The sequence below is a fragment of the Eutrigla gurnardus genome, assembly GCF_963514095.1.
Source record: "Eutrigla gurnardus genome assembly, chromosome: 8".
Taxonomy (NCBI): Eukaryota; Metazoa; Chordata; class Actinopteri; order Perciformes; family Triglidae; genus Eutrigla; species Eutrigla gurnardus.
The window spans coordinates 19597164-19621875 of record NC_139922.1 but is presented as its reverse complement, the minus strand read 5'-3'; the positions used below and the strand labels follow the sequence as shown (position 1 = coordinate 19621875).

Sequence of the window (24712 nt, the reverse complement as noted above, 5' to 3'; positions counted from 1 at the left end):
AAGTTATAGGCTATAAACTACATTATGTTCACATTGGAGTTAAAACATGTAAAAGCTTCAAAATTCATTGAAATTTTGTGTCATACAACACAACAGGTGTGCAAAAATGCTTACTCATATCCGTGTTTTAGGACTCATTCCCGTATCACGGATTCGCAAACACCAGTCATCCGGGATTACCACTGTTGAGCGATGTTCCTTAAACAAGCTGCTGACTAAATTAAACTTGCTTTGTGATACAAACCCCGGAGCTAAAGCAATCTGTGCAGGTGAATGAGAAATACTGTACTGAAATACTTGTTGGTGGAAGCTGGTTTCCACTCATATTATTCAGAATATGAATGAAGGAATGGTAAACATTATTAGTCCATTACGTTACTGTATCTGTTAAAATCATCAAATTCCTCTGCATGTTCCCACATCTGTAATTGTCCATTAGAACATCACCAACCGTGCAGCATAATCGATGATGTACTTTTCTCTGTACCTTTCCGCGAGGTGCATGCAGCAGCATCCGATGTTGTTCCATCATTCATACTGCAGACAGTGATGCTAGAAATATAAGGTACACAGGGTTAACTATTAAATCACATATCTGCTGGAGATTGTATGTATGTTTTAGCTGTTGTCCTGCATCTTGTTCAAGAGCCATCAATGATGTAAAAAGAAATGTAAATTAATCATGTTTTTCTTCTCCTGCAGGGCTGGATATAGATTTAAGTTCAGGTTATTACAGCCTGAACTCTTAAACTTATTATGCTAGACAGTGCAAAGATATTAATGAGACACTGATGTGGACATTTCGGGCCACGTCTAAGTTCAGGGTATTAAATTCACTTGTATTAAAGTTTACTCAGAATCTCAGTTTCACGTTTCAGCCAAATTAGATTTAAATGTGCGGTTTTTGTAGCGTCTCTGACTTAACTCACCAAGGACTCCTGTAATAATCCCTCGCCTCTTTGACTTGCACTATAATGGCCTTGTTCAGTACATATATGATCATCAATAAAGTTTTCAGTAATGGATGTTTTGCTTGAAATGTACTTCTAAAGCTGTCTGACTGACCTTGGTACCACTTTCTCTTATGTCATCAAAGGGTTTATAATTTGTGCTTTAATATGGTTAATCAATATTTAAAAAAAGGTTTTACAGATTTGTTATAATTCAATAACAAGGACAGCTTTTTGTTGCCAGGTTATGAAAAATACTTCTGGCTGGTGTCATTCTTTTTATTTGGTAATGTTGGTAATGAATAAATACTTACGTTTTCTTAGATGTGAATACATTATTATTAAATGGAGATTTATAGAGATCTTCTGCCTATTTTCTTCAGGATAAAAGTGGCCCATTAGAGGGCCTCCATGATGAATTAAAGAGCTTAAAGAGACAAGTGACGTACCCTAGGATTACAACCTGTTAGAGGATTTTCCTCAGTCTAGCAACCCCAAAAGGTTTTTTATTATTATTAATGTCTTATACATTATTTAAAAAGCATTGGCAAAAGCCTTACAAACCAACATATAAATTAAAAACACCAAGGGGTACCCTGACCCTAGTCACATGCCGCTACAAATGCAGTGTTGGTTGGTCCAAACTGAAATATCTCAACAACTATTGGATGGATTGTTGTTTAGTTGTATAGCAACATTCCCGATGACGTGGCCCAATGACTTTGGTGTAAAAAATGACAAATCACTTTGCTAATTAGAATTATTAAAGATTCACTGACTGTAATTTTTGCTCAACATTCAAAGGCCCTTCAGTACTTACGATGCTATAAGTGAACACAGCAGCGCTGATACAGTCTTCAGTTCAGCAGGAGTGTTGTTTATAACTTATTTATTTAGAAAAGGTAATTGTCATTGATATACCGCCATCTAGTGGGTCGCGGAAGTACAGCCATGTAAAAAAAAATAAATAAAAACTAGTTATATTTTATTCAAATATACTGAAGAATTAACATCGTTTTAAAAAGCAGGAATTCAAACGAGGCATAATTCCGGTGACTAGTTATGAATTAATATAACCACGTCGTTCACGATACAGTGGGGAAACCCTGAGCCAGTAGAAGCTCCAACGCCTGTGGTGAGGAACTATAACCTTGAATATCGTACATTAAATGTGGAGTCATGATGGCAGGCGGCGACTGGTCAAGGTAGGCAGAATATGTGTTTTGGGCAGCTAAAGAAAGACAACACTAGTTAACGGGCCAGTTTTCTTCCGTCGTGTTATTTCCCTTCCTCATTTATTTGAGAATGTACTCGATAATTGTGCAGTTAGCATTTGTGAAATGCCTTCAAACAAACTTGATTTAAAAAGACATAATTGATGGTCATGGCTGTATAAAGTGGAGTTTATTTTTCCTGTTCTTTGGCTGCTGTTTCAGTGGGTTTTGATCCTAGAGTGACTTGTGTATAACTCAGTTTGTGTGGTTAGCATTAAGTAGCAAAATTGCTAAACTTAGCGCCACTATGCGAACAGACATCGTTTTAGCGGGGTTTTTTTTCTGCAGGAGTTTCATTTGGTTTTGTTTTCGTTTTCAAAAGCTTTCAGCAGTACTTCCTCTCGCTATGTGGGGATGGGAGATGAATATGTTGCAACACCTTTAGCATCTCTTTATCCGTTTCTCTTTTACCAGGTACCGGATGTTAGCATGCTACGTTAGCACTTAACGGGTAGTTAACGACGTCACACACCGTGCCTAATGTCGCGTTCACGTCATAACGGAATTACAAATATGGGCGTCCGATTTTTAAATGGCGTTCACATGACTTGCAAACTCTGAACAACCACACAAACAATGAAGTAGCACATCAGTGACCGTTATTCAACGCGATTAACAACATTAATTAAATTTGTACTTTAGCTACCAATTTTGTTGTTATTAAACGTTATGCCACCTGAGAATCTTTCCCATCAATCTCCAACACAGGATAATCAGACAAAACATTTTGTAAATAACAATTTATTTAAACAGTAGTAATTTTTTGATATTTGGTCCCCTGGTTTAAAAAAAACCCAAAACACACAAAAAGGTACAAGTCTGATCCATTTGTAACTCTTGAAATTGGAAAACAAAAAAAGGAACATATGTGTTTTTTAAGTTCAACATGTACATACAGAACGGCAGCTAAAAAGGAAAGAACATGTCACAGATGTATTCTACACAGCAATTGTCGAAAATGGACCAAACCCATTATTTTGAATAAAAACTGTAATCAGATCAAAGTGCTGGGCTTTCTTTTCTAAAACAGAGTGGCATATCTTAGCAATCCTCTTTTATCTACTAAAAGTGACTCCATTAAGAATATACATCGACTATAATAATCCCACATTTTGGTAGAATAATAGGATTGTGTAGAAAATAGAAAGTTACACAAAAATAATTCTGTCATAACCTTGACATTTCTGTGCTAAAATATTAAATGGGGCGTTATTTTAAATATGGTACATTTAAAACATGTCAGAATAACACAGTCTTGTAAGAACTATTGTAGGAATGTTTCAAAAGAGGCACAAATCAGTAGAGTTCACAATAGACACTGCAGCAACTCTCTACTAAGAGAAGAAGAAAACCGCCAATGAAAAAGGAATGGCAAGAAGTCCTCCAAGTGTCCATGGTCATCATCGTGCTGGTCAGTCAGTTTATACATCCTCTTCTTCCTCCTCATCCTCATGGTATCGGTTTCGTTTGATCATTTCCTCCACGGTCAGCACTTCCTCCTCCTGCTGCTCTGCCTCCTCACTTTCCCAGAATCCCACATCCTGAGATGATCGGCTGGCCTCCACCTCGCCTTCAGGAGACGAGATGTCCGTCGGTGTCTCTTCCCGTTTCAGAGGCAGCATCTCTTCCTCCAACACACCTCCATCTTCCTCCTCCTCCTCATCCTCCTCCATCTCCTCCTCCTCATCAAGTTGTTGATCCGGGGTGTCATCTTCCTCTTCGGTGAGACGAGACGCCATTTTTTCAGTCTTCATCTCCCCCTCTTCTTCTTCCTCCTCCTCCTGTCCAGAGTTGGAGTGGACGTCCACACAGCTGTCCTCAGTGGGTGTCTGGCTGTCTGTGGACTGGCTGCCGTGCTGCAGGTCCATGCTGGAGGGTTCGGGGCTGAGCTGCACATCATCCACTGGAGGAGGAGGACTCTGTTTTCTGGCCTCAGGTGCAGGAGCTTGTTCTGCCAGTGTGAAGGGCATGCTGCGCTCCTTCAGGGAGGAGGTCCGGCGCAGGCATGGGGTCTGTTCGGTGGGTGAGGAGAGTGAGTCCTCCTCTGGGGGCCACTTGGCTCGGATGGGCTTACCGGCGGACCCCTCCTCTGGGGTTGTTGCGGCTGCACTTCTCTCGGTCATGTCCTCCAGCTCCGTTCGTGGTGGCCAGGAGATTTTCAGCCTGCGGGTCTCAGTGGGTCTGTCGGACTTCTCTGGTGATCCCTGTCCCAGAGCCTCCATAGTGGCCATCAACACGTTGACTTTAGCCAGCGGGGAGTCCTCCACACTGGGGCTGTCCAGATCCGACACTGGGGCCGGGCTCTGGATCTTTGGCTTGATCTGAGTGTTGGACTGCGGGGAGGTCTCAACACTCTCCCCTTTGCCCTCCCACAGCTCTTTGTGGGGTCTGTGGCCGAAGCCCTCGTCGTAGTTGCCTTTGGCCTTGAAGAGCTGACAGAAGTGTGGCTTACAGTAGACGTTGTTGTGCAGGGAAGCATAGTTTGCCAAACTAAATTTTAAAAAAAAGGAAACATTTAAAAAAATACAATTAGCTGCTGTGACAAGGGGAAAATGTGTTTTATCTCTTATGCCTTTAAACTGTTAAAAGTTTTCTGATAATTATCCCAAATAAACGTTGGTAGGTAATAATGGTGATCTTGTTTCAAACAGCAATTGGGGGCCATTAGTTATTTTACTGTGTGTAATTAATTATTTTAGTTTTATACATCTGTTCTTCATTTTCTCCCTCTATTTTTCTTGTATTTTCTGCATTCTGTGGTTTCGGTCCTGATCGAGCTGTATGACTACCAGCCGCAGTTACCATGATCTGAGCAAAAAACTGCACAAATTGAGGCAAAATAGTGCAGTACTTGATATGTCAGTAAATACCCCCTTAAATCTCATTCCTTTGTCTCTTTTAGTAAATTATCTTCATTGTTGTTTCATCGTTTTCCGTCGTCCTCACCTCAGTTTGTTGTTGCAGTGTGAGCAGCGGAAGCAGGAGCTGTGGTAAACGTGCTGATTGGCCACCAGCCTCTCCAGAGGATAAACCGTCTTCAGACATGACACACAGGTCTCCCTCACAGGCAGGCGGAAGCTCTGCACACAAACACATACGACAAACATGAATTTAATTCAAAACAACATAACATTAAACTTTTCCATGTCAAAAGGTTGTTTCCTGTGAGGACTCACTTTGGAAGTCTTGGCCTGAGAAGAGTCCCTCTGATTGGAGGATACAGGAGTGCCAGTAGCAGAGCCTGTTGGGAACACAACATGTCCAGTATGAGGAAAAAAGGTAGGGACGCGTTATGAACACTAGATGGCACCGTTTTCATGTTTCATAGAATCAGAGTGCTCACTTTGAGACATAAACTGACATGTTAGATGCTCAGTTATCCAGATTAAAGCAGTGGGATATATTACAAAAACATACTTTATGTAGTAGATACATGAATCAAGAATAAATACATGTAGAGTCATGTCATTTCTGTATAGCTCTTTGGAATAATTACTTCAAGTGCTTAAAATGTAGTTTTTCCATTATCTACACTCTAACATCCCCCGTAATGATGGGCTGATTGCCAAGTTCTCATTAGAGGAGAAATTCTCTTCATCTGAGTCATAGTATGAAGACATAGGAAGTAAATTACCGTTGCTCTCCGAGGAAAAACCTTTCCTGCCGTTTGGTTCAGACTCTGGACTCTGGAAAAAGAAAAGAAAGGATGCAAAGAGAGATTACACAAACTGTTGCATGGTTTCACATGCCAGGCTAAACAGATAAACCCGTCTGAAATGTTAAGGTTAAAATACAAAGTTATTTACCATTATTTAAAATCCCACAAATAATTATAAGTTATACTGCTCACCAGGTCCAGAGTGAATGGAGGAACGTTCTCCTTCTGCTTACAGAAACTGTCCAGCTGATCAGTCTGAGAGAAACAAGAAGGAAGTTCCATAACTAAATATAAATATTAAATTCACAGTCCTCAATTATACATGACAAACTCATCTTTGACTCCAGTTCAGAGTTAGTTCGGGTGATTGGATTTGACAACAGGACAGCAGTCACCTTGAAATCTAGTAGAATATTCATATTTAAAGGAACAGTGTGAAGGGGGATTTATTGGCAGGGGTGGAATATAATATTTTAGAACTATGTTTTCATTAGTGTATAAATCACCTGAAACTAAGAACTGCGTTTCTGCACAACAATTTCCCTCACATCACAGGACTGTGGTGAATTGCACATATAATGTAATTTCTTTTGATTTGTTCCGGCTGTTTTCAAATGCTTTGTCAGGCAGGCGCTCCATGTGGGATTTGGATGATGAGGAGGAGCTGCTGTGCCTAAAATTAATAAAGTTGTTGTTATTGTAGTAACGGATGTAAGGTACTTCAACACCTCCCAAGTCTAACATCCAAATTGATGTTTTGCAGCATTTTTTGGTGAGGTGCTTGGTTAGCATTTTGTTGTATTTGTTGAAAAATGGCTGTGGCAGGACAAGAATAAGATATTCTTTCAGGGTGAGTGAAATTATTGGGGCTACCCCGTCTGTCTACCTACCTACCTGCTTGCCTGTGTGCACTCATTGTGTGTCAGTCTTCTACAAGCTGCTGGTTCGACAGCTGTTGGTACCAACAATAACCATGTTTATGACGTTGGTGCTCTAAGAGACTTTAGAGACTGAGCTAGTGCTGCTAGAGTTGGGCTTACTCTTGCTAGTTTCCCCAGGGTTGCAGACCCCAGCTTGAAGTAGAATATACAAGTACTTAGTCCTTCAGTTTACTCACACTGACTGAGGTGGGAGGGACTTCCTGTTTGGATATGGCAGCTTGGTAGAGGGCCATCCTGTCCCGGAGTGGAGTTGACTCTGAGAGACTTCCATCTGGTACAACAACACACAATATTGAGAATGTAAAACTGATTAATTGTAATAATTAAACGTAAACCGCAGATCATCAAACAGAGCAGCTTGTTCTTTTTTTAGAGAACTAATTAGAGGTTTTAGAGCACAGTTGACCTCGTTTGGAGCACATTTGTTTGTTCAGACTGGTTGGAAATACTTTGTGCTGCATTTGTGGCAAGCTAAAAAAAAAAAAAAAAAAAAAGTAATTTCACAGTCAAAATTATTAGGATAATTTGGTGAATTCTGCATCACAAGACAAATTATGTTCCTGTTCAGGAATTATATTTTTTTCCTACACATTCCAGTTCAGACCGTGTGTGGACTGTGCCGGTTAGTCATGCAGGCTGTTGACGGGAACATGAGGTCAGGAGTCGTGTGCAGTGTGTGTGGAGGGAAATGGGGAGGGGGATCTGTCCGACTTCCTGTGCTCTCTCTGAAGCAGTCTGCTGATCAGAATGGTTCTACAGCAGTCACTTCTGGGAAGGATGTTATCCACCCACAGGAAGCCAGGGCAACGCGACACGTTTTGTGGAGGACATTGTTTTTTTTAACCAGCTTAAAAGTCCAACACTCCTGGATGTGCAAATGAAGGCTTTGTGAACGTGAGACAATGGATGTTTTCCCCCACTGCCAGATAATACATATCCATTTGCCTTTACTTTTAATTAAAGCAGCTAAAAACTATTTTATGTTGATGGAAGAGACCAAAAAGAGAGTAAATAGGCTTACGTTCTACAGATGGACAGAAACAACTCGCTAGAGCATTCTTCTACAGGCAAGGCTCCGGTCTTTCGCGTCATCACATTGTGCGCTTGTGATGACGTTTGTTGTGCAGATTTTAGAGGTGTGAAGCATCCAAGAAATAATATGATCACAATAAAGAAAAAATATGCATTAAGGCTTATTTATTTAGCTGCTGAATGCTCCACTATGATCACCAGCTAGTGTCTAATATCCCTTTCACAATATAGATAGTAATTTCCATTGTAAGTAGACTTTTTTTTAGAGGAATATAAAATATAAGAAGAAAAGTCTTCTGATAATTATGTATGCCATCAGCAGGTAGCAGTGTAATCATACATGGTATGTATGTATGTACGTACTTACAGTGAGGATACATTTAGTTGTTAGAGACAAGATAGAAATATGTATAAATAAATAGAGAAAGTTAGGGTAAAGTAACAGTGGTGTGAATAATAGCAGATGCGCATGGAAAACACCTGAATAATGATGATGTACTTAAGTAATGGTAGTGTTAAAATACAATAAGGTTAATATTTACTTTTGTTGGACTTTTATTATCTTAAAAGGCTGGCTGTTTGAGTTTAGTCACCATCTCTCTCTCTCCAACTCATGTCCTTTTCATCTCTAATTAAAAAAAAGACATAAAATGGTCCAAAAACAAACATGTAAACAAAAAATGTACCTCCTAGTAACTGGTCCATGTTGGCAGTATTCCCACTCTTTTTTCTAATTGTTTCCTCTCTGGATACCTGCAAAAAACATAAAAACAAGAACACATGTCAGTTAGACACTGGGCATTAAAACAGAAGTCAAAAAGGACAACAAAACAAACAAACAACAGCTTCAGCGTGTCCTGCATGACCTCTGTAAACGCACACAGCCTGCTGATACTCACATGTTTCAGCCAGTAGCGCAAACAAGCTGAACGCAACACTGCTGCCCATCAGGGAGATCAAAGTGTAGAAGGAAATGCAAAGACGAGAGAATCACTGAGGTAGTGTGTGTGCGTGTTCGTGTGTGTGTGTGTATCCAGTCCAAACCACCTTAATCCCCTTATGAGCTCAGAGAGATGGAGCTTCAGACAGACATCCCGTCTGTCAACAACCGCCGGCCAGAAAACAAACTACACTGATCATTTAGAACATGTATACAGGGAAAGGCCGACATCTTATCATGTAAAACCCTGAAAACGATAAAGAAAGTGAAAGTTCATTAAACCAGGATCTTTTACTTTAAAACTCTGCTTCTAGACCCAATTTGACTCTTGGGTGTGTGCCCGGTCAGTCTCTAAAGAAACAGATGATTCAATTAGAAAGGAGTACAAGCTGCCCCCCCCCCCCCACCACAAAATAAAAAGGAGCTTTGTTCTGGTGAAGTTACAGTCGTGTCTAAACTGTCCAGCAACAGTCGAACCATTCCCACTAACAGTTATGCCAACACATCATCCAGTGCAGATTACACAATAGGTCAAATCACGCTTCTGTACATTTAGCCTTCAGTCTGTGAGAAACGTCTTGGACCCAAACACCTGTCCAATAGGCTCACCACTAAAATGTCCACAAAAAGGTGTAGTTTTCCGAAGGTGATAAAAAGTCTTGGCTCTCTATCCTCTTCTGTTAAACCTACCCTCTGTAATCTAGGCGTTTCTGTGGACCAGGTCTGGGTCTTGACCAGCATGTTAACCCTTTGGTTTGCTCCCACTAGCTGAGGAACATTTCTAAAACGCAGGCCTATTGTATCCTCAGCTGAGTTACACATGATTATTCTAGTGTTTAACCCAAATGTTCACACTAGGTTGACTTGAGAATCTAGATCCAGATACTTGTGATCATGTTTAGATCCTTTTGTGGCCAGGCACCATTATTACATCCATTACAGAGCTACTGCAGCCCCACATCAGCAGCAGGTCTGCATTCCTCATCAGGGTTTGTTGGATGTTCCTCACTCCAGGCACAAGACTAAACAAGACTGCTTTTGGGGTGGTAGCTCCTAATGTGTGAATTCAGATCTGTAGACAAAGAAGCCAATTTGTTTAGTGTTGCTTTTAGTTAATTTCTTGTCTAATTTCTAAGTCAGTAATTAAAAAAATTGTAATCAAAATGTACTGCAAGTAGTGCAAATTATGAGATTATTTTATCCCATTACATTTTTCATAATGATGAGTCAAGGTCGTCAGTGGAGTTTGTACTAAACGTCACTGTATCGGGAGGTTTAAACTGTGTTGTGAGATGATTGATCTGAGAGGAAAGAAGAAAAAGTTCTACACAAATTGATATTGCCATGTTGGATTTGTCTCCAATATTTGTTTGTTTTTTTGTGACATAATTTGACCTCTGAGATTCAAACACTTATTGAAATGAAACCATGTGAACAGTAGAGAGGAAAAGTTGCATCATAGTTCAAATTAGGTCATCGAATGACAACAAATTAATTATGCAAGATCAAAATGGAAATACTCAAGTAAAGTAAAAACAGTTGTTTTCCCATTACTGTTCAGGTCCGGGTGGGACTCACACCTACACCTGACCTGCACACTGAGTCCCGACATGTTTAGAATGTCTGCAGGCTGCAGCAAGTGGAAGATGGGAAAGATTTCACAAGAGGTCGAGGTGAATGCTGTTAACAACAAGTATGGCCCAGACAAGTTAATGCTCGTCAGTTATTACTGGGAATCACAGTGAATCATGATTCAGTACTGCAGCAGTTTTGGTTCTCTCTTTTTCTCTCAATAGACGTCTCAAAAAATAACACTTCCGTGAAGCCTTTTAAACATCCCTGAATCCAATAATCGTATTAATGTTTAATGCGATTTGCCATTGAGCTTGATTGTTGTACAAAAACTATTGAAAAAAAAAAAAAATCCTCACTGTGCTGCTGCCCTAAATAACTAGAGCACCTAATGTGTATTAATCCACAACAGAAAATAGTTCCTGACAAATGAAAGAATCCAGTTTGAGGAACGGTCTTAATTCCTAAAATGTATCAGTTTTTAAATTAATTAATTAAATTTAACATTGTGGGATTTGTTTGCAATATGGAAAAAATATATAAAATATAGATACTTATCCTTTAAACAACAACCAGCAGAGTTTTGTGTATATCATCATTTAAACCCACAATTACAATGATTATTGGCGATTTGTGGTCCTCACGAATATTTTCCATCAAAACTATCCATACCAACAGCAATGCAAATTGCAACAGCTGGAACCTTTTATTGAAAAAGTGTTGCAACAGGTTTGTGCAGGCGGAGTAACAACTGCTGTTGATACAAAGCAGCGTCTGGCAGTCTGTCTGAGGTAAATGAATGTTTATGCAAATTGCCTAAGCAACTGTAAGCCATTTTATTGAGTTTCCTTTCATGAAATGGTCTGAGTAAATATGAGTTATCTCTGGTAACGGTAACAGTTACGCAGTATATATTTCCAGGGCTTTAATTGTGAAAGGCAAGAACAGGAGTAGTAGTTCTGGTATGAGCTGCCTTTATCAAGTTTGAAAGGAGTTTGCTATCCTGGTTCATACCACGGAGCCTCCCTGTTATACATTGAATAAGTCTGTTCTACTCAACGTGATTGGTTGATTTCTTTATTCGTAGTACGAATGTTCCCGAAAAAAAAATGTTGAAGCCCGGCACTAAAGTTTTATCTTTGCCAAATCTGAGCATCTGAAGTTAAACCTAAGAGCAAGCAGTCATAAATAATACATATATGGCGCCGACTCCGAGTGTTCATTTGTGTCGGTTCTGAGTCGGAGTGTGTCTGGCACTAGAGAACAGAGTCAAATCCCAATCATCATAATTGATCCATCCAGGGTGGATTATCTTCTAGAGACCAGAGGTGAAGCTTTAGGGGAAGGGGATGTCTTGTTTGCATGTATCTGTACATGAGTAGGGGGTGTAACCATGCATGTACGTGTGTGTGTGTTTTTTTTTTTGGGGGGGGGGGGGGGGGGGGTCAAGCAGCAAGGCCATGCAAGGCCATGCTGGGTCTCAGGAGGCTGGATCAGTGGGCTAGACAAAGGATCTGCTGCTAATCCTGATACTATTAAAGCTCTCTTACAGACTGACTTGCTGTAATAACCCCACCCTGTCCCTAACCGCCCCCACCCCGCCACACACACGCACACACACACACACACACAAACAAAACAAAAGACAGAAGAGGATGTTAACCTTATCAATAGTTAACAGCCTTTAAAACAAGCCACAGTAATATTGTTCAAAGTGAGCTTACACAGTTCATAGAGGGAGCTGATGAAGTTAGCCCACGAAGAGGCCTGAGAGGCCGCTTTCATTACAAGCACTTCTACAGCCGTGTCGACTGAAAGGCCTCTTTCAGTTGCAGAGAAAACATCTTATTCTAACAGAGAAATCAACAACAACAACAACAAAAAAATCAGACAGAAAAAGAAATAGCAGACAGCGTGTCTCAGGGTAATGAAGCCGGGCGCCTGTTCAGAGGCCAAACAAAGAAAGCAAGAAACCCCATATTGAAAGCTCTGAATGGAAACACCATAGCTACCTCTCGTGAAGGCGACCGGAGAAAAAGCCCACAGAGGATAAAAGAGTCAGCAGGGAGATGGGAGGTGAAGCCAGTCTGGAGGGATCGTATGACTGAATCCAGCAGACTTTTACACCAGCGGTGAGAAGAGACAGACTGAGCAGAGCAGCCCCGATCTGGCTTATGCTAGGGGAGATGGAGATGGGGAGGAGGAGGGACCGTAGACTGGGTGGGAATAGGAAAGGCGACAGGGAGCAGGTGTTCCAGGGAGGACTGCGCAAAGGGGGGTGTGGCTGGATGAAGGTGGGGATGATGACGGGAGGGCAGGCAAAGCGTGCCATGGTGTTGCAGATGGTTCAGAGGGTGTGTGCAGCCCCCCCTCCCCCTGCTCTTTTAAACTGCACATGGCCCCCCAGCGCTCGGAGTGGAGTCATTTGGGACATGTGTTGGTGGAGGAGCAGCTGGTCCAGGGGGTGACGGTGGGAGGAAAAGGAAGGAGGGGGAATATAGGTGGGGCTGAACTGTGTGTGGGTGGGAGGGAGAGTCTGGTTTGCTCAGCAAGCAGGGTGAGGGTCAATTAATTTCAGAGTGCCTCATGTCTGCATGCTTCGTCCGCCCTGAGGAGGGGAGTGAGTGAGTGAGGAGGGGGTTAGGAAAATACGGGCTGGGTGGGGAGATATTAAATCAAATAACCTACAACCATGTTAGCAACTCCACGCTTCGAGTTAAATGGCTAACATTCTCACAAAGCCGACGGTCTGTTTTGTAGGTTTGGTGTGTAGCATGTTCCCCGTTTTCATTTAGCATGTTAGCATGCTAACTAGCACATAACTCAAAATACAGTTGAGGCAGATGGTTCAGCTTTGCAGGCACTTGCTCATTAAAACAAATAAAAACATGGCACAACATGAAAATAAGGGATCACTAAAGTTATTGCAATTCATCATGGAGGGAAATATGAATATATGTAGCAATTTAATTCACAGTAATCTATCCCCTAGCTGTTGAGACATTTTACTCCACACAATACAAGATGTAAACATGTTGGCAGTAGAGAAAAAGTAAGAGTTATCAAGTAATTAGGATTTAGTCTTTGAGAAATATGTCTACAAAGTTGTGTGCCAATACATCCAGTAGATGGATAAGATATGTCATGGGTTAACTGAAATATTTGTCCTGCTGGTGGCCCTAGTGGGAAAACTCATCCGAATTCATCCCCTGGGGAACATGAATCTATGTGGAAAATGTCATGTCAATCCCTTAAATAATTGTTGAGATATTTCAGACTAAACCTAGAGCCACACAGTTTAAAAAGAAAGGAGATAGCCGAGTTTGAGGTCTAGAAGGAGGAGGGGCTGGTTGTGCGAGAGAAAACAGAAAGGAGATGAACAGAGGGCTGAGGAGCACAGAATGGACAACGAGGATGATTGATGAGGCGGGGAGGGGAAGAGGGGAGCTTTGATGGCCATAGGGGGAAGACTGAAGAGGCTCAGAGTGCAGATCAACTGTCTGCAGTCATGAGCCTGCAACATTACATCATCTGCCTTGAGATGAGGAGGTCAACATAGAGGCCTCAGCTAAACAGTGGACGCCATTGTAAAATAACTGCAGTAAAAAGACTCCAACTCCCCGAAGTGCTCCTTGATCTCACAGTTTAAAAAGCTCAGACACTGTAGGAAGTTAGTGTTGAGGCGAAAGCAGTCGAACACCAACTGTGTTAGAATAGCACGTTTTTAATGTTTTCTGACTAGATCTTTTTTGTTGTTGGCAAGAACGGAGAACCATGGACCTCAAATGCTTTTTACACTTTGGTTTTATTATGGATTAAACTAAACTAGATGTGTTAATTAGTGAGTTTTAGATGGATTAAGTTAGCTGGACAGAACCAGGCTAGCACGTTCCCAATCTTTGTGCTAAGAAAAGCTAACCGGCTGCAGCTTCACTTACTGTACAGACACTACAGTGGTTTAGGTTTTCTCATCCAATTCTTGGCAAGAAAGTAAATATAAGGAAGCCTTGTTGTTTGTTGGCATTATATATTGAATACTAAAATAATTATTTCATTCATGTACATTTAAATTACATATATGCCACCTCAGCTGTTGCTGTGCTTACTAGCTAGCTAGCATGTATGCTACAGAGCAAAGCTAGTGACCTAGCATAGGCTACTATGAATCAACAAAGCAGGCTAGCACTAATTACTTCAATGAATCAAACTTGTATGCCAAGATACTAATGGGATAAGTGATACCAAACCATGAGTCCACAATCTCCACTGGCATTCAGCAGCATTTAAAATACAATTTAGTCTCATAATATAATATCTAACAATGTTTAAAAGTAAGAAAACACTCACAAAATAGCAAAAGTAACATCTCTAACAAAAACATTGTGGGTTTAGGTTGTTGTAGGATTTGTTAACCAAAAAAATATATATAAAATAACATTCCTTGTACTAAAAGATCCATGCACAAATGGTGATGTATAATGTTTGAGCCCGTTTTCTGGCAAGCTTGACAAGGGGAAAAAAAAGGTTTACAGGACTGGATGAGCAGATATTCTTTAGGAGTGGCCGTTTGCCCGGGGAGTTGGCACCGAGCTACAGGAGGTGCCATTTGCTCACTGAACTTCTAATGAAGCTGCTCGCATCTCACAGCATCCAGTCAGGCAGAAAAGGAAATTCAAAGAGTCAAGTATGTTTGCTTTCACATTTCTTCCGTCTACCTTCAGTAGTAAAAGCTTGAAGCTTGTTGGATATCAGATGTGAAACCTGCAATCATTTTTTGGCCACTTGGGGGCAACAGAAACAAGCCGATAACTATATTGTGAATGAGTTGGCGAGTAACGTTCAACTATAGCCACTTTTTTAGAATCAATCATGTACATTAGGGGACAAATCACAAAGTAAGTTGTTCATTCTCAACACACTAAATACTGAAACACCAGTTTGCAACAGTAACACCTTGTAGTGGCTCCTAATGTTCTCTTTCGGTCATAAATGGGCGCTCTGTGTTGAAGAAATGCAGCATGGCCGTTGTTAACTTGTCACACCTCGAGTATAAATTCTTTATATTTTACACGCCTTGAGAGAATGCATGACAGGACATGCAATGAGTTTTATCCTCCCCAAACAACAATTAGCTGCCCCGGGGTGCCCGAAGCTCCGGTCACTTGTGCTTGCCCAGAGGGAGGATGTGCAAGTCAGCTGATTGTGATTGTGTGTGTGTGTGTGTGTGTTTAAGTGAAGCGGCACCATGTGACTAGCAGCATGACAGCACTGGAGGGATCTGACCTCTTTAAGAACAAGCAGACTTTTTTTTCCTTTTTTAAAAAAAAAAACCTGAATCCAATCATGATGCTGTCTGTTTGAGAACTGATGACTGATATGACTCTTGACTCCACGTTGTGAACCGTCTAGCTAAAAGAGGTGATGGTGAACAGAAGTCAGACACATGAAAGGGAGAAACCAAACTCCTGGTCAGTTGTAATGTAAAGTATTGGATCCAGTAGAGGACAATCTGCTGGTCAATCGCTGAAAAAAAAAAAAAAAAAAAGACTCACCTCGTCGGTCAGATCGTCTCCCTTCTCAAACATCATCTTGAGGCTGTTGAGGGGGACACTGGGCTTCTCAGAGTCGGGTACTTCAGCTGCTGCCGCCTTCTCCTGTGGCTCCGAATCTCTGCTGGGCTTCTCCTCCATGTTTGTCAGATCTTCGGGTTGAGCAGACTGCAGCTGGTCGGAGCTGGTCTCAGAGTGAACCTGGGTCTCCGACTCAGTATCTTGGTCTTGTGAGAGTGTGGCTGTTTTCAGGGTGTCTGGCTGGCTCTCAATGTGTGGTCTTGGTGTAGGTTTGGGTCCTGTGGGTTGACTGATGTGGGTCTGAGGGACGGCAGGGATGCAGGGTTGGGGTTGGAGTTTGTGGCTGGATGGCTGCTGTTGTTCCCAGCGTTTCCTTAAAACACTCAGATTCCCGCTGCGCAGCGTGGAGGGGAGAGGTTCGGCAACCTGCAGAGAAAAATAAGCACTTAGATATTTACAATAAGAGAGCCAAGAAGATGAGGCTGACAGTCCGTATTTTGAAATTGTCACAAGTCCAAAACCAACAATGCGTTAGTCCATTGAGCAATCTTTTTCATACCCCATCAGCCCCCAAAAACAACCGTACAGAAGACCTAATTCTTTTAAAATGGCTCAAAAACAACTGGTCACTGCAGTTTTAACCAAACGGGAGGAAATGGTGCATTTGTTGTGGACTATTTTCAGCAGGAGGTACATTTGTTGGTTTGGTGAGTATTTCTGTCAGAGGACGGTGTAGATCTAGGACTGGAAGTAACAGATATTCTCCATTTATCTGCTCATTATTTTAAAGTTACAAACTTCTCTTCTGTGGCACCTATGGACGATAAGCAGTCCTCCAACCGTGTCGGCCTAGTGATCTTCACCGGGAATGTCGACACCCTGTGTTCGTAATACTGCAAATGCAGAGCAGGCTCATTGCCTCATTTGGTGATGGATCATGACTTAAAGAGTATCACATGAGCAAAAAGAAAAGCATACAATTTTCCACATTTGAGAAGCTGGAGCCATGAAATGTTTGTTTTGATCATCAATAGTTTTCTTGTCGTTAAAAAACAAAACAAAACAATGAATAATTTCAGCTCCAACTCAATGGTTTGTCGATCTAGAAGACAAGAGGCCTATGACTTATTTCGTGTCAGTATCAAAGTAAATATTAATTCAAGCATAAGGGATTATTTGTCTGTAATATAGATGAAAAGTGAAAAATATCCATTAACAATAACCCAATATATGCACATATTCATTCAACTTTCACATATAATAAAATAGTTTGCTTAATCGATTAGTCTGACGTGCAGTAAATGATCATTTGGATGCGGAAGTATTTAAACAGTTAGAAGGCAGATGCTAAACTGCCAGCAACACAAACACTTTAATGGGATGACTCACTATTTCTATTTAATCTTTAGCAAAGAAGACACACGCTCCCTCCCTCCCTCACGAATGTTAGCTGCCCTCTGAATCGGTTTTTAGTTCCTTCAATGAATTCCATCAATGTTGGGCTGACACCACGTGATCCTCAAATGACTGAATGAAGCTAAAAGCACCTACTATAAGACTGTCCACAAACACGTTAAACTACAAATTAGCATTCAAGCAAGCAAACACTTTCAGTTAGAAAGAAAAGACAAACAAAAAAAACAAAGAGCTGCTCAGCATGCAAGTCTCTAAAGCCGAATCTGCCAGGAACAAAACAAAAAGCTGGAGAAACTATCAAAGTAAAGTAGAGAGTTAAAAACCTGAGAAAGACGCTGAAGACCCGGCTGTCCAGTTGGCGTTGTGTGTTTAAAATGTGTGTGTGTGTGTCTGCTGGCCGGCTACAAGCTGTCCCAGATGTGAACGCCTTGAGAAGTGATCAGAGCAACATGAAGTAACTAGCCCACCCCCCTCCTACAACAGAGGGAAGGAAGGAGGGAAGGAAACGGAGAGGGAGTGAATGGTTTGAGGTGCAGGGAGGGAGAGAAAATCAGAAACAGAGACAGTCAGTGAGGGAAAGAGGGAAAATAAGTCCAGGAAATGAAGAAGAAAAAAAAAAAGAAGGTAAAAAGGGAAAAGCATGCTGGGAAAAAAAACCTTTTTACAAAGAACGGCACAGAGACGAAACCTGGCAATTAGTTTTCTGATGATAAATAATAATAATAATAAGATAAGCCTTCTTGACTCGTATCCGTATCAGATGTTTATTTTATGGATTGGATTCAACGGTAACACCTTTGACTACATTTACAGTTTCTAAGCACTTTACTTTTTTACTTAGAAGGATGGATGTAAATGCAATAGAACATTCACTAATTTACAGGAGTGAAATCTTAAAAAATGAACATAAACAGAATGTTTCTGCATTAAAAACAACTGGGAATTAACAAGACTGAGTAGATGAGCATGTTAGTATCCAAATATTTGCTCGCGAGCCAAAGTAAAGCAGAGGCTGATAGGAATGCCATTAGTTAACCAAAGAATTGGACAGATTGCGATTTGGACCTGATACTAGAGAAAAGTTAAAGGGATCAAAAAGTAAAAGTATAGGTTTCATCCCGACAGGGACATGAATGTGTGAAACCAAATTTCGTGGCGCTACATTCAATAGTTGTTGAGGTGTGAAGGTGGTGCTAAAAGGAAAAGTCAGAAGATCACCAAAATCATTAAGATTAAACCTCTGGGGAACAAGATGTCAAGGCAATATATCAAATAGTTGTTAATACATGACTGACTGCTTTAACAATAACTCGGACGCAACTAGAAATCATAAAATCACAGAAAACCCTCATTAGACAGAAGAAAAAACAACATGCATACCCGAGATAATGTTCCGATATTGTTCTGTTATTATGAACATACAGTCCCTGCATGCCCACACAGGTGTTTAGGTTGGTACAGTCTCAGGTTGGACTGAGATTACAAATCTCTATGCACGTATGATCAAGTTGCAACTTGAAAAACACAAACAGAAGAGTGAGCGAGGATGTTAATCAAGCCACGTCTGTGCATGCTCACAGTTTTTAAGAAAACATTTTCTTTTTAATACGTGGACACAAGGGTGTGCAGGGTCTTTGAACTCCACTGAACTCACCGTTACGGTCAGATTTATCTTATAAAATACACTAATGCAGCAAAGTGAAGAAATAAAGTAGCCAGTACAAATACCATTGAAATTCCATGATTTAAGATATCCAATTCGATTCCAGGATAACAAACTTTAAGCCAGTGTTAGAAAGTTAAACCGGTAATAATTCCTTATCTGAAGTTGGTTTTATACGACTGTTTCCTTCAAAGAACTGTATTTTCAAGTTTAATTTACAAGATTATATTTGAACACATTATGATAAACGCTGTAATTTTCATTTGTGCTGAACAGAGATCACATAATAAAATACAGTGGGACCTCGGTTAATGTTAGCCGTTAGCTCTGCAGGACTGTGCTGCTGCATCACATCAGCTCCCCTGGACACGTTGACATTGAGTTCACTGCGTCCCTTTGGATTTTCCTTTTAGATTTTATTCATCTCCAGCTCCCCCTGTACGAGTACCGTCATGTTTTCAGAATTTTGGCATCGACTCAGTAACAAAGTATCGGTTTTCATGACAGTCCTAGTCAGGCAACTCTTTAATATATCATCAAATAACGTCATTTTTGTGTTTTTGGGCTGTTTTATTAGGTTACAAGTTAAATAACGGGGTGTGCATAAGGAGTTATTTTTTGATATACTAAGTACATTTTGATATTAATACTGTACTAATTTACTCAAGTACCATTTTGAATGCAGAATTTTTCTTGTAGTACATTATTGATACTTTTACTTGAGTCAGGGATCTGAATACTTCTACCACTGTGAGGGAGTGAATCCAGACATAGTTCCTATTCAATTAGTTACATACCGCTTTCTTCTTCTCTGCATTTCCCTCCTCCGCTGCAATCTGGTACCTGAGGAGGACAAAGACAATTTGGGAGTGAATGATCGAACATTCGTAGTGATTACATAACACAAACTCCTGGTCACGCTACCAGGACATGTCAAAAAACATTTGATGATTTCATGGCAAGTCACACACACGAGGCGGCATAGGAAGTGAAAAATACCGTCTCAAGTTTACTCAAATTGTTCAGTTGGAGAAGTTTCAAGAGACCCGAAGAGGAAAAACTATTCAGTGCTTTCACTATTCAGTGCAGAGATTGCAAACATTTTAAAAATCTAAAAACATTTTGAGTCAGTGTCAAAAAAGGCCTGTTGGGTTGTTGTTCCCGAATGTTATGCCATTTGGAAAGTTATATCTAAAAACAAAAATTGGACCATTATACACAGAGGAAAAAGAAAATACAAAACTGTAAATTGTAAATGTATTGCCCTCAAACAGAGCAATGCTACCTCCTAGTGGTCAGATGGGGTAAATGCAGAGAGGAAACATCCTACCATGCAACAGCCTTCTCATTTCACAAAGAGTCACTTGATATGTATAGCGGGTAAAAGAAGGAAAGCCCTGGATGGTGGTGCACTTTGAATTCACCTCGGTTTCAATGCAGTAAAGTCTGTGAACTAGAAAATGATACAACTGGAGTAACTGGTTGGACATGATGGTGTGATCATTTTACAGAAAAGGGGAAACTGAAAATAGCTGGGTGGTGAGAAAGTGTCGCAAGGAAGACCCGTGACCTCGATTCTTAGGTGAGAGGTGACAGATTTAAAAAAAATAAATTAAAAAAAGTACTTATCAACCGAGTGGTTACTGGTGAATTATTAATTCAACTGATAGTCGAAGCCAGAGAGGCAGAGTGAACCAAGCTTAGACTTACTTTGAGAAGCGCTCTGCAATGGCGTTCTTTTTACCCCGGGCAGAGACGATGGACAGCTCCTTGGCGGTGACCCTCAATGACTGGGACGCCCATTGTCTGCGACTGAACGGCTCGGTGGAGGCCATCTTTGTTGCACGTCCGAGTGATCAATTTGTCTTGTCAGCTTGCCAGGAACGCACGTCGTAACTGAGAGGACACAAAAAGAATGAGCCCGTTGAGCCAGATGAAAACAAGGAAAATAAGCACACGTACCCGTGTTTAACTCTCAAATTGTATTTCCTGTTCCTCTGCAGTTGTGCAGCTCCAAAACTGGCGAGTTAAAGCTGAAAGAGACACCCTTCCTGTGCATTTACATTTTTATGACACTTCACTCCTCACACTGCTAAGTAAATGCCATACTTGCCTCTTTTCTTCACACGTACGGAGTTAAACATAGATCAGAAAGGCCAGTTAGGCCTTTACACCAGTACAAAAACCTCACCCATAAATCAATACATTGTTGCCAGACTCCACATTTGACTGTGTCACCGTCACAGCAGCATGGACCGGCCCCAGTGTCTGAGTCAGAGAGTCAATAGAGCGCGTCACACAGTCATTGACCATCTGTTCTCAGTGTGACTCTGCCTTAGCGGAGCCCGGAGGGCGACTACCAGCAGACAAGACAACCGATACGCTTGCATCACACAAACACCCTCTTGTATACTCATACACTTTCACAACACACGCCTGCTTCTGCGACTTAACAGCCTCGAGGCTGAGAGCAAGCATGCTCACGCAGCAGCACCATAAGCTTTCAATTAATAACTAGAATCTGGGAGTTGTACACGCGCCGGATGAATCCAACAATCGGATCGATGAGCGGCTCGATGACGGCGGAGCCTCCAGGGTCCTGATGTCACCCGGTGGACTTTTGTGGGATGCTGTGGCTCGTTAATTTCTACAACCCAACATTCCCTTTGTGTTAAGTATCCCTCCGCCACCAGGGCGCAGCAGTAAGGGTTGCCAGATTGCCATTGGTAACCATTTTGTGAAACTGGCAACAACTTCCTAGCCTTAAAGTTGCCATCAACCATCTTTTATTACTTTTATTCATTAAAATTGCGAATTGATTTAACTGACAAAAAGGACCAGATGAACCTGAACGAAAAAGGATTATTTGTGAAATCTTGAGATGGAGGCTGCAAGAACTGCTACACCCACTGACAGATAATGAACACCACCAGTTGTAGGATTTTCATTACTAAAAAAGGTGATGTATGACTACATATTGTCGTAATTACTCAAAATATAAAAAAGTGACCAACCATATTTTCAGTTTCGGCAACCAAAAGCTTGGTTCCCAGCCTGGCAATCACTTTTATTTTAACAAAAATAAATACCATTAAGGCTACAACTAAGAAAACATTTCATATTTTTATGTATAAAACGGGGGGGAAAATGAAAAATTAAATTTCTACAATTGATATGACAGCACGTCAGCAAGTTATATTATGCTACAATCCAAAACTGTCAAATGTTTGGTATTTTTGCTTGAAAAGTGGCTTCAATAACGATTAATGAGTTGCCCAACTACAAATGGTTGGTCTTCAAATATCTTATTTTGTCCAACCAAAATTCCAATACCCAAAGAGATTCATTTTAAAGTGACAGAAAAGAAAAGGGGGAAAAAAATCATCAAATAATCACATTTGAAAGGCTGGGAAAAGTGATTGTTGGCAATATAGCTTCACGCATGCCAGTTTAGTTCCTGTCATTCAGCTAATTGATTATTTGACAAATCATGTCAGTTCAGCTAAACGTCAGTGGGCTACGCATCTCAAACGCCTACCAGATCAATTACAAAAGGAGGATGAAAGGGACTCTCCACACTCCAATTCATGTCTCCTCTGTCACGAGGCTTAGATTACTAACAAAGCAGCATGTAAAACTGATGCAAAGTCATGTGTCAAAGGCAACAAAAGGACCACAGTATCACCAAATTAACTCCCGAGTTTAAAAGAAGACAACCTTAACTTGACTGCCTTCCACTTCATCACGTCAAAAAGGAAATGTAACATTTTGGATCCACCTACCTGTGTGACTATCGCAGCAGTTTTTACTCCCTGGTGTGTGGCTCAGAAGTCCGCTATTGTGTATCTCCTTTTTTTTACTCCTCAGCTGCTGCCACCAGGGCTTTTGAGTAGATAGGGAAGTAGGAGGAGTTCCCACCACCCCCATTTAACTCCTGCTGGCCAATAATGAAGCAGTGTTCACCTTCACCTGGCAGGTCCAAGCTTTCTCCCTTCTGGTCCAATCAGCAGCGTTCGGTGTGAGCCTGGAGGTATATGAGCAGCCAACATGGCAGACAAGCAGCGTGGAGGAGGGGGAGGGGGATTCCCACACTGGATTCCTGGAAGTTGAGTGAACTACAGAGGCGAGCTGCCTCCTTTCTCACAAGGTCAAGACTTCAGAGGATGTGACTCACACTCCTGAATGACTATGACTACACTGGAAGTAAGAGGTGGGGAGCACAGTGGAGAGAAAATTAGATGCTGCTTACAAAAAACGAAAGCGTTTAAAAAATGAAAAATAGGTTTTCAACATACTGTATACTGACATGCCCACATATACAATGAAACCGGTTTTGCTTGCTGTAAGAGTGCTGCATGAATGAGTCCTAAAACCCAGAAATGAGTTTTTGCACTTCCATTCCCCTCGTCTCTAAGTCACTGGGTTTTTGGTCAGATGCCTGAAATAAGGTCTGTGTTTAACACAAGCTTAAAGATTTTTTTTTTTACATTTGTTTGTCGTTCGTCATCTTAAAAACAAATTCTTCTTCTATTCTGCCTTTTTTACCACCGTGTTTGAGGTGGTTAACTTGAGGCCCTCTGGGATAATTAAGACTTCAGCTCTGTGGTGGCACTAAAGACATTCAGCTCCATCAGTGTCACGTTAACAGTCTAATCCCAAACACATGACGGCCGTGGAGAGGGGCCGGCCTCATCTCGCTTTGAAAAAGCACATCAACATGCACTCGGGATTCCTGAGACTTTTCAAAAGGGAGGACTCTGACTTGAACTTGAAGTTTTTATTTCTCTTTTGATCTCAAACATCAGCACTCCAACAAGTGCGTGTGCATTCTAGAGACGTTTCTTAAAGAGCTACAAAACTATTTTGATGATCAGTTATTCGTTTGAAACCTTTTACCCCCCCAAAAAAACCTCCCAATTAATCACCGACAGTGTAGAAATACTACGTAGGGTTGCAAAATTACCATAAAATGAAATGTTTGTGGGTTATTGCAGATATTCTTATAGAATCAAACCTTTTTCCAAATAAGAAGAGTGTTAAAAGGTAGAATTTTTATATTGAGGTAGTGCTAAAATTAAAAAAAATCCCTAAAACACAGGTTAGATTTCTCTTTCCAGATAGAGGGATATTTGTTTTCTCAGTCAGCCCATTACCTCCATTATCCTACATGAGCCAGTTTAATGTATACTAGACAATGAGCTAAACTGATAAACACACAAATGCCACCGTGCATGCAGGGACACGCTCATCAGCACAGATCAGCATCTGTGCTGTGACTCATAGTGTCATTACGAAAGAGAAAGGATGAGTCCTCTCTGTCAATGTTCACCCAGTCATCAGTCCAAGTACAGGAAACGACTTCAGTGTTCAGGTAATATGCAGACAGGTGTAAAGCAAAAAAAAAAGATGGGGGGCCACTCACGTCTTCCCACACAAATACTTTAATCTCGTCATTTGTCCGCTTTGTTGTTCGTTCCGACGGTTGTTATAATCAAACTGCACCCTGTTGCGTCAGAAATTGTTTAATTTGGTGCATTCTTGGTTACAATTCAACACAAATACAATTACGAGTGTTGCAATACCCGGTCCATGTTGTAATATCTACAGTTATACAATGTCCTCTTTGGCTCTAGAAGAGCTTTCTTAAGTCTTCAGGGTTATCTCAGGAAAAAGGCAGACATTAGAAACTTAAAATC

The 24712-nt window shown here is 41.0% G+C and overlaps 1 protein-coding gene across 1 annotated transcript; it reads right to left on the bottom strand.

The window, feature by feature from the left end:
- Window positions 1–2949: 2949 nt before the first annotated feature.
- Window positions 2950–22957, bottom strand: lima1a (LIM domain and actin binding 1a). The gene is made up of 11 exons (XM_084014689.1): window positions 22799–22957; window positions 20727–20912; window positions 19814–19859; window positions 15920–16363; window positions 8542–8608; window positions 7000–7094; window positions 6075–6137; window positions 5859–5910; window positions 5401–5465; window positions 5171–5304; window positions 2950–4714 (listed from the first exon to the last, which is right to left on the bottom strand). The coding sequence occupies exons 2-11, from the start codon at window positions 20849–20851 to the stop codon at window positions 3646–3648; spliced, it is 2160 nt and encodes a 719-aa protein (XP_083870815.1). The 5' UTR covers window positions 20852–20912; window positions 22799–22957; the 3' UTR covers window positions 2950–3645.
- Between the last annotated feature and the right edge of the window lie 1755 nt (window positions 22958–24712).

What these genes read in the sequence shown, in the direction of transcription:
- lima1a (XM_084014689.1), bottom strand. Translation starts at nt 20,851, where the DNA reads ATGGCCTCCACCGAGCCGTTCAGTCGCAGACAATGGGCGTCCCAGTCA. An exon ending in ATGCAGAGAAGAAGAAAGCG is followed by an intron (nt 16,364 to 19,813) that starts GTATGTAACTAA and finishes TTTTCTCTGCAG; the next exon opens with GTTGCCGAACCTCTCCCCTC. An exon ending in CATGGACCAGTTACTAGGAG is followed by an intron (nt 7,095 to 8,541) that starts GTACATTTTTTG and finishes TTGTTGTACCAG; the next exon opens with ATGGAAGTCTCTCAGAGTCA.